An 8,807-nucleotide genomic window follows, 5' to 3' on the forward strand; every position below is an offset into this window, starting at 1 on the left:
GTACATTTTTTAATAAAATTGTTAAAACTTCCCTGGTGTGTGACATTTCAGTGAAACTCAAAAACCAAGTCTTGACACTGCACCAAAGTAAATAGTGTAGTAAAAAGTAAAAACTTGAAGTTTTTCAAGTTCAGCATCTCCCCCAAGAGATGCAAATTGCTGGATGCAAATTGCTGTCATGACCTATGAGTCACCGGCACCAGAGTGTGCAAACATGTAATCCTTAATCTCCCCTAAGAGATGCAAATTACTGTCATTTGACAAGGTCCTGGTAAATGAAGGAGTTTCTGGAAAATGCTGGGAGTCCTCAGCAACGACTCATTTGAAGAGAGTTAGAGGCCACATGAAACGCCACTTTTGAATAAGAGAACCATCGTTTTTGAGCTGCATGTTCTTGGACGTATACTATAATTCTTTGCTATTTCATCCACTGTCTTCAAAACGCCAACAAATTTTAGTTTTCCGTTCAAATTAACACCTTGCTAATGCTAACTCCCGGTTAGCTACACACATCGCTCTTTGTACAGCACAATTAATCATTTGTGAAAATCTGTTTTCATTGTCTGGCCACCATTACACTTTCTGCATTGATATTTCTCACGTTAAGTAAAACACACTGAATGAAAAGTAATTATTTTACACACCTTAGCAAAGAGCGACTGAAAATATAATTCCGAGCATCGAGAGACGCAACAGGAAACAGCGTCAACAATTCTTCTTCTACGATTTTTATTGAGACTCGGGAGCGCTGTTGCCACCTAGTGTTCATACAACATATCATTGGTTTACAACAAAATAGTTAATTAAAAATGAGAATGTTATTAAACAGTACTAATTTACTCGTTCCCAAGTGATGTAGAAAAATCTAACGACATCGAGCAATTTGTTTTGTCAATGCACACTCACACTGAGAGAAAATAAATGCAACCCCTTGCGATTCCCTCTCCGACCTCATGGGGGCAGTGTTGCTACTTCCGACCGCTTCGTTCCGACAGTGACCGGTTTCCAAACGATTTTCAAGGAATTTGACCAGAACGCAAACAGAGCTCGGAGCTTCGCTAACAGGGATTATCTGAATGACTTCACGATAATAAWAAAAAAAACCCGTGAGCTGTGAAATGGCTTTGTTAAACTGACTCCGTTTAAGTCTCCTTCCTCTCGCTGTTTGGCGAGTTACTGGGGTAGCTTCCTGTTCGGACAGCGAGCGAACCTGCCGGTCTGTGCAAGGCCGAAACCAACAACGCTTTCAAGAATAAGAGCTTATTTTTTAAAAAAAACTGTGTTTTAGTTTGTCCTCGAAAAGCTACAGGTGTAGTCAGCCTATTTTAATTAAATTTTAAAAATAATAAAAAAAAAACTTATCAGGAGTTAGCTCAGTAGTTCTGTACTTTGAGATCACGTGACCGAGTTTGTTTCCTGTAGATTCACGATCATGACCAAGGACATCGTTGTTGGAGATGAATTACCTGACTGGGTGGGAGCTAAGGAGTTTTACCAGAAGTACGACCCCAAAGAGGTGATTGGCAGGTAAGAGTCAGTGAAGCAGCGAGCAGGACTGGCCTGCCTCTGCCCTGCGAGCTGATGAGAACACGCTGTACTATGTTGAATGCCTGTCAACAGAGGAGTGAGCAGCGTGGTGCGCAGGTGTGTGCACAGACACACAGGTCAGGAGCTGGCGGTGAAGATCATTGAGATCACAGCAGAGAAGATGACGGTCCAGCAGCTGGAGGAGGTGAGGAACTCCACGCTGAAGGAGATCCACGTCCTCAACATGGTGAAGGGGCACCCCTCCATCAGTAGGTGGCAGTTCTGCTCTTTAGAAATGCAGAAATACTTTCTTTTTTTTTTCCTATGAATTACTGACACTATTTTTATTTCTTTTAGTCACCTTGATTGATTCCTATGAGTCCACAACATTCATATTTTTAGTGTTTGACCTGTGAGTATGAAGAAAATGGGCTAGAATGCACAGTTCGCCCGTTGTAAACAATTCAGAAAGGTGCTCATCTTTCTCTTTTCACCACCAGCATGAGGCGAGGAGAGCTGTTTGACTACCTCACAGAAAAAGTTACCCTGAGTGAAAAGGAGACCAGGTGAGCTTTACGTGTTCCGTTCACTCGTTTATTCTGGCAGTTTGACTTCAGTACAGGCTTACATTACTGCTGCTTCCCKTATTATATTTTATTTTTCTCCAGAGCAATGTACAAAGTGACTAAAAAAACTATTATTTCTTCTAACATGGTTGTGAAAAACAAAGTGTAACGACTTGCAAATCATAGTGCAGATGCGTTGAATATTTTATTAATATTTAAAATGCATTATTTTCAATGTAGCTGTCCTTTTTCCATTTTATACAAACATGCTACAGCAGCAGGTGTGTTGGCCACAGTGCTGCAACACTTTTTCTTTTGTTATGCCCTCTTGCGTCATGAGTATTCAGCTGCTCAGCAGTTTGCTGGCTCCGTTTTTTTTTTTTTTTTTAATTTATTCTTCACTTTTCATTTCATAGCATACCTGCAGGCAGTCCACTTTACACACTTCAGCTCTTTCACCTCAGATTTAAAGGTGCAGCGTGGTCTTGTTGAAAATGGCGAGTCTGTTGCTGAAAAGATGTGATGCTTCCAAATAACAAATATTAATAATAATGTCTCTAAATTATTATTAATGCTTTGCACCACAGATGAGGAAAAACRTCTTGTATAAGCTTTAAATTGAGGGTTTTATTAAACGTTCACTAAATTGTAAAGAGAGTTTATCTCTGCACTGAAGGTTTTAAAAGGTGTTTTTTTTATCGAAACATTATAAAAACGTTACTTTACATATTTACAGTAATTGTCGTTGTGGACACCTTGGAGTTTGACCTGATGCACTTTATTGTGCAGATGTAAAATCTGTGTTTTTCTTTCTGCAGGTGCATAATGCGAGCTCTGCTAGAGGCCGTGCAGTACCTGCACTCCCTGAACATCGTTCACAGAGATCTGAAACCCGAGAACATCCTGCTGGATGATCAGGGCCACATTAAACTGTCYGACTTTGGTTTCTCTGTTCAGCTTCAGCCTGGACAGAAGCTGAGAGGTAAGCCTGCAGGTTCTACCTGAGCCAACGGGAATGTGCATCATCAGGTTGAAAATCTGTCTTTGGTTCTAATCAGAGCTCTGTGGAACGCCTGGTTATTTGGCCCCGGARATACTGAAGTGCTCCATGGACGAACTGCATCCAGGCTACGGCCAGGAGGTCGATCTGTAAGTTTCTGTCCTGCTTTTGCAACGTTTATCTAAAGAAGTCTTATCTTGTCCTCACTTCTGCGCTCTTTTTTTTCTGCATTGTTTGTAAGCTGGGCGTGTGGAGTCATCCTCTTCACMCTGCTGGCCGGCTTGCCGCCGTTCTGGCACCGTAAACAGATGCTGATGCTGAGGATGATCATGGAGGGCCGCTATCAGTTCAGCTCCCCCGAGTGGGACGACCGGTCCGACACTGTGAAGGACCTGGTGAGCTCACRGTCTTTCTCATGAAGAAATGGTCAAATTGAAACATAAACTGTTTCTACACTTTCTACAGTACTGTGCAAAAGTTTTGGGCAGGTTTTCTAGCGTGTGAAGCTGTTTRGCGAGGCCTAACCAGGTTTCACTGCTGTGTTGTAAAGTTGGACTAATGCTGCCTTGTAGGCAAGGTCTCAAGGTCCCTGCRTAGACAGGTAAATTTGTGTACTTTCTTGATCTTAGAGTCATCCATTATTGTTGGAGTGAGGTRGMTCTGGGCAATTCATGGGCATGGCTTCAGTTTTAAATTCTTGCTTATTGTCAGGCCCCAGTCTCTGCAAGAGTTGTTGAATGCTATGGCAGCGTTGTGCAGACAGCTGTGCGACTTGGTGTTGTCATCGGCGCACAGGAAATCACCGTCGAGTTGTTTTAGCCAACTTGGTCTTGAGGCGGCACAGATTGCATGAACTGACAAATGTCGATTCTAAAGTTGGGCATGAACCGGTGGGCCTTAACGATGCACATGCGACAACCACCACCACATTGTTCACTTGGTTGGTTGTAGGGCAGCCATAAACAATTATTTTTATAATCGATTAATCACATATTATTTATTTTGATTAGTCGACTTATCGGATCATACGTTAATTGAATATAAAACATACAGCTTATCGTGCCAAAATGCAGCTGCTATTACATAACCATCATTAGATTTTAGCTATATGCTAACTAAAAATAATTCCTGTGGAAGGAAAGTTCTGCTCTGCAGATATTGTACAGGCTTCTCTTTCATTTTCTTAAAAAGATCCCACACTTTTGAGCTTCGTTGCTGGGTAGCCATGATACCAGAGCCTGTCTGTATAATGTCTTGTGACGTCCACGCCTACCCCAGTTACCACTACTGTGCATGTGTGTCAAGGACAGAAAGGCAGATGTGGCAGTGGAAGGTGTCAAAGCTGTTTGGAGGAAAAACAAAGTAAAAAAAAAATGACTTATCGAATATCAAATTGGTCATCGACTATTTTAATAGTCATTTAGTTGTCGACTAATCATGGCAGCCCTTGTTGGATGTTGTGGAGGAGTTTCTCTTCATCATGGAAATTACTCTGCAAGCGTGCAGGTCTCTTTGCATTGATGAGTTCACCAGTGCTTTCTTTCTCAGAATTTACCAAACTGTTGACTTTGCCACTCCTAATATTGTAGCAATTTCTCAGATGGGTCTTTTCTATTTTTTGGCAGCTTATGGCTTGTTTCACCTGCAGGGAAAGCTCCTTTGATGTTTTTTTCACAGCAAAATTTTCCAAATACAAGCACCGCACCTCAGATCAACTCCAGGCCTTTTATCTGCTTAATTGAGAATGACATAACGAAGGGATTGCCCACCACTGCCCAGGAAACAGCCTTGGAGTCAGTTGTCCAGTTACTTTTGTTCTCTTTAAAAACAGGGTGGCACATGTTAAGAAGCTGAAACTCCTAAACCTACCATCCAATTTAAATGTGGATACCCTCAAATAAAAGCTGAAAGTCTGGACTTTATGTCCATTATGTAACTATAACTTGAATATGTTTCAGTAAACTGGAAAAAAAAAACGTTGTCAGTGTCCAAATAGATATGGACCTGACAACACGTGAGCTGCCTGTGCTTGTCAGATGCTTTGATGAGATCAACAATTATGATATGGAGCCGCAAGTGTTGCTCACAGTATTTTTTTTTTCTCTGAGTTGACAGCAAACATCATGTCAGCTGTTGATGGACCTCCATTAAAGGCACAGTGTGTAGGATTTTGTCAATTCTTTTAGCCGAAATTGAGATAATCACTAATGACAATAATAAAAAAAAACATGTCTAATCATTGCAGACAAAGACCTTGTTTTATTATTTTTACCTTATAAAAAGCTGTTTATATCTCCATGGTCGCGGGTGCCCACTACAGACAGCCGCCATCTTGCACCGCCATCTTGTCTACGAAGGCTCATGAAGGACAAAMTGYGGTGGCGGCGTCAAAAACGGTTTTAGTTGTAATACYAWAAATGTRATATTTGTTGTCTGTCATTGTAGCTGGGATAATTTTACTTATTAAAGCTCATAATCTTACCTCTTGAAACATCACTAGCCCTGAAGCTGCTGGTAGACATCGCGGTTGGAATTATCAAAGGTTTTTGACACCTAAGAGACACCGTAGCAACTCCTTTACGTTTGGAAGCGGGGGGTGGGGGTGGGGGGAGGACCAGGGAGGATGATTCAACCACTAGATGTCGCTGAAAACAACAGATCCTACACACTGTGCCTTTAAAGCTGCTCTGAGCTGCAGAGTAATGCCTCTTCCTGCTTGGCCAGAATCACACAGACATGCAGCTTACCTGTGGCTCTGTGGTCATCACATGTGAAACAACAGCTCTTGAATGTAGTCGACCACCTTTGAAGTCTTGAGATACCGTTCTTCATTCTGGATGGTTAAAACRCAGCACATTGAGCAACATCTTTGCCTAAAATCTTGGCACTAGCTGTCGAAGTCAACACTGTTTGTTAGTAAAATAACGCGTACACCACTAGAAGGATTTCAGTGAAACTTTTTCATTCATGCTTTAGTAATTAGCAGAAGATCGTTCATAAAGTTTATTCAGAGTTTGACTAAGACAGCTATATTTCCATCATTTTTCATCATAATTTTAAATTAAAACTCATGAAAGGRATGCCAGGCCTTTAATTTCACCCATATGTGACCCATCATATCGAAATAAGGATTAAGTCAAATTTGRTCAAAATGACCCAATTACATTTATCAGATTCTGGTCTTTAAAAGCTACATTTTGATACCTGGATCGTTTTGTTATCATAAGCTTATCCAGAGATATGACTTAATTTGTTTTGTTGGTTATGATAATACATTACTGTTTGGTCTGAATCCTAATTTTATGTAAATTTATTGAGTCATTTTTATGTTAATATAAACAGGAAACATCAAATATTGTTTATTAAGATTTCACAGTTGGCAAGAAACAAAAACATTGCTAGCTCACAGGGAATAATTCTAAATTTTAAGGCGTTTTTCCTCAAAAACTTTTTTTRTTGTTGTTGCTACTGCTCAAAAAAAATTTTAAGGATTATATTTCAGACAGTTCATTCAAATTATACATTGATAAGGCATTTTTTCATTATATTTTGACAAAATGCAATTTTTGCAGACGTTTAAATCAAAATCCTACATCTACCTATTTCTCCACATTTCACTTTTGGWCTTAAYCCTYGTTTCGATGTGACGGGTCACATATTTGTATTGCAGTGAATTTTGTTAACTGTGTGTCTGAAACGTGTGGTTGTTTGTCAGATTTCCAGGCTGTTGGTGCTGGAGCCAGCTGCCCGTCTCACTGCAGAACAAGCCTTGKCTCATCCCTTCTTCAGACTGTACCAGAAGGAGGACGTGCGTCTCTTCAGTCCCAGAAAAACATTCAGGGTGATCTGCAGCTTTTCATTTGATTTTTCTACCACCTGCACATGAGCGTGCAAAATAATAATAATAATAATAATGTCTCCTTCATTTTGTGTCCTCCAGGTTTTGATCCTGAGCGTGCTCGCCTGCATCCGCATCTACAGCCGGTACCGCCGGGCCCGGCCGCTCACCCGCCAGGTGCTGGCCAGAGATCCCTACTCGCTCCGCGGCGTCCGCAAGCTCATCGACGGCTGCGCCTTCCGCATCTACGGCCACTGGGTGAAGAAAGGCGAGCAGCAGAACCGAGCGGCGCTCTTCCAGAACACGGCCAAGACCGTGCTGCTGGGGCTGGAGGAGCTCGAAGCGTAGAAACGCTCACCCTCGTTCCCAAACGTGTCGGTTTTATTTTTATTCGTTTTATTTAACTTTGTGCATGTGAGGTTTTTCGTCTTGTTGCTGTTTGAATTTTTCTTTGTTTAAATATGTGCAATCCACRTGTCGAGTCGTTTGCGTGCAAGCTCAAGCTGCACGTGGGACTCGATGTTCCTTATCTGTGTGTTGATCCGAGATGGTGAGTTTGTGAAGCCCTTTTAGATCGCATCATGTTCAGTGCACTTTGCAAAGAGCACATTGCACAATAATTTAAAACCCGTCACTGTATATTTAGGATTTTAACTGCTGAAAGTTTACTGCAATTAAGGAGAGCATTAGTTTCTAAGCACTGCATGAGCATTTCTAAATAAGAGTAAATATTAATTATTTTTATAAACATATAGCTGTTTTAAAGCTTGGTAGTACTGAGAGTTGAACATTAGGAAAGTAGGTTGTGTGTAATTCTGTGTGAAAACATCATTCCCACTTTTCAATCTAACAAGAAAACATTCTTTTATTAAAGTGCCTGTTTGAGAAATGTAAGGCAATCACACAAGAGCAGATATAACTTGTACTGTATGTGGACAAAATGTTTTTATTGACATTAAAACAAATGGTTCAATTTGTTCTTATTTCATCAAGTGTCATTTTGAGGTCTGTTTGTTTTTTTTATCGTCTCCGTGGCCGGGCTGTTGAAGCGCTCCTCCAGCTGTTCAGACACGCGCTTCATCCCCTGGTTGACTTCCTGCTCTATCAGCGCCTTTAAATCCACCAAGCCTGGAAGTGAGGAGGAGACGAGAGAAACCAGTTGAGGGGTGCTGCAGCCGAACTGGGTCCTGTGGTGATCTGTGAGTGTACCGTCTGAGGTTTCCTGCACCGACTCATTTTGCTCCGCCGCTTTAACATCTGCAAATAAAAATGTTAGTACTCAAGTCAAAGGTCATCTTTAAAACTTACAACCCATAAAGTGTGCAAATAAAATGAATGTAAAATAGTTGTAGTCATTTGAAGTCTTCACTTTAAGCATTTCCTCACTTTTCCTGATAAATCTAAAGTGTTTGTTTTTGAATTTTCAGTTTAGGATAGGTGGGGGGAAAAGCTAAACTTGTGCAGATGAAATGCTGTGTTTACCTTCAGAGGCTGGAGGTTCACAATACTTCAAAGACAGATCAAGTTTYACCTGCTCAGAATGGATTTAAAAAAAGAAGAAACATCTTTAAAACACTGATGCACTTTAATTTTTTACCTTTTTGCATAAATAAATCAAGAGGAAACACATTTAACAAAAAGGAAATTAAATCGTTTCTACTTTGATCCGGTCAAAATTTAAACACTTAAATATGTGCTGATTGAGAAAACTTCCACTACATTTGCTTTGTTATCAGGGTTCCCACACCTTGGTCAGCATCAAATTCAAGGACCTTTCAAGGACTTGCCTGTGCCAATTTCTTCAAATTCAAGAATCACGTGCGACGGCAATTACCTACTGCTACTGCAGGATGTTACCAATAAACAGGTATAATAT

The 8,807-nt window shown here is 40.7% G+C and overlaps 2 protein-coding genes and 1 long non-coding RNA gene across 6 annotated transcripts in view; 1 reads left to right on the top strand and 2 right to left on the bottom strand.

Moving 5' to 3' along the window:
- rnf40 (ring finger protein 40) overlaps positions 1-746 on the bottom strand; it is a 25,838-nt gene extending 25,092 nt beyond the window's left edge. The window contains exon 1 of the mRNA XM_014008155.1: positions 645-746. The gene's annotated coding sequence lies outside the window, so the exon portion shown is untranslated. The remainder of the gene's footprint in view (positions 1-644) is intronic.
- A 227-nt stretch (positions 747-973) lies between these two features.
- Positions 974-7,910, top strand: phkg2 (phosphorylase kinase, gamma 2 (testis)). 3 transcript variants are annotated; one of them, XM_014008157.1, is made up of 10 exons: positions 974-1,309; positions 1,423-1,527; positions 1,621-1,796; positions 1,885-1,939; positions 2,028-2,093; positions 2,912-3,075; positions 3,152-3,242; positions 3,335-3,488; positions 6,809-6,934; positions 7,034-7,910. In XM_014008157.1, exons 2-10 carry the CDS (start codon positions 1,433-1,435, stop codon positions 7,277-7,279), a joined length of 1,173 nt encoding a protein of 390 aa, XP_013863611.1. In that variant the 5' UTR covers positions 974-1,309; positions 1,423-1,432; the 3' UTR covers positions 7,280-7,910. The 3 variants fall into 3 exon arrangements, with proteins under 3 accessions (XP_013863611.1, XP_013863612.1, XP_013863610.1); XM_014008158.1 differs by having other exon boundaries at positions 974-1,168; XM_014008156.1 differs by having other exon boundaries at positions 974-1,527.
- Positions 7,862-8,807, bottom strand: part of LOC106517369 (uncharacterized) — a 4,607-nt gene continuing 3,661 nt past the window's right edge. The window contains exons 5-6 of one of the 2 annotated variants that reach the window (XR_001310201.1): positions 8,141-8,188; positions 7,862-8,059 (exon numbers count right to left, since the gene is read on the bottom strand). This is a non-coding gene — a long non-coding RNA (uncharacterized LOC106517369). Of the gene's footprint in view, positions 8,189-8,807 lie in introns of both variants that reach the window. The other variant, XR_001310200.1, reaches the window with a different exon arrangement.

This window comes from Austrofundulus limnaeus, unplaced genomic scaffold (assembly GCF_001266775.1).
Source record: "Austrofundulus limnaeus strain Quisiro unplaced genomic scaffold, Austrofundulus_limnaeus-1.0 Scaffold48, whole genome shotgun sequence".
NCBI classification, from domain to species: Eukaryota; Metazoa; Chordata; class Actinopteri; order Cyprinodontiformes; family Rivulidae; genus Austrofundulus; species Austrofundulus limnaeus.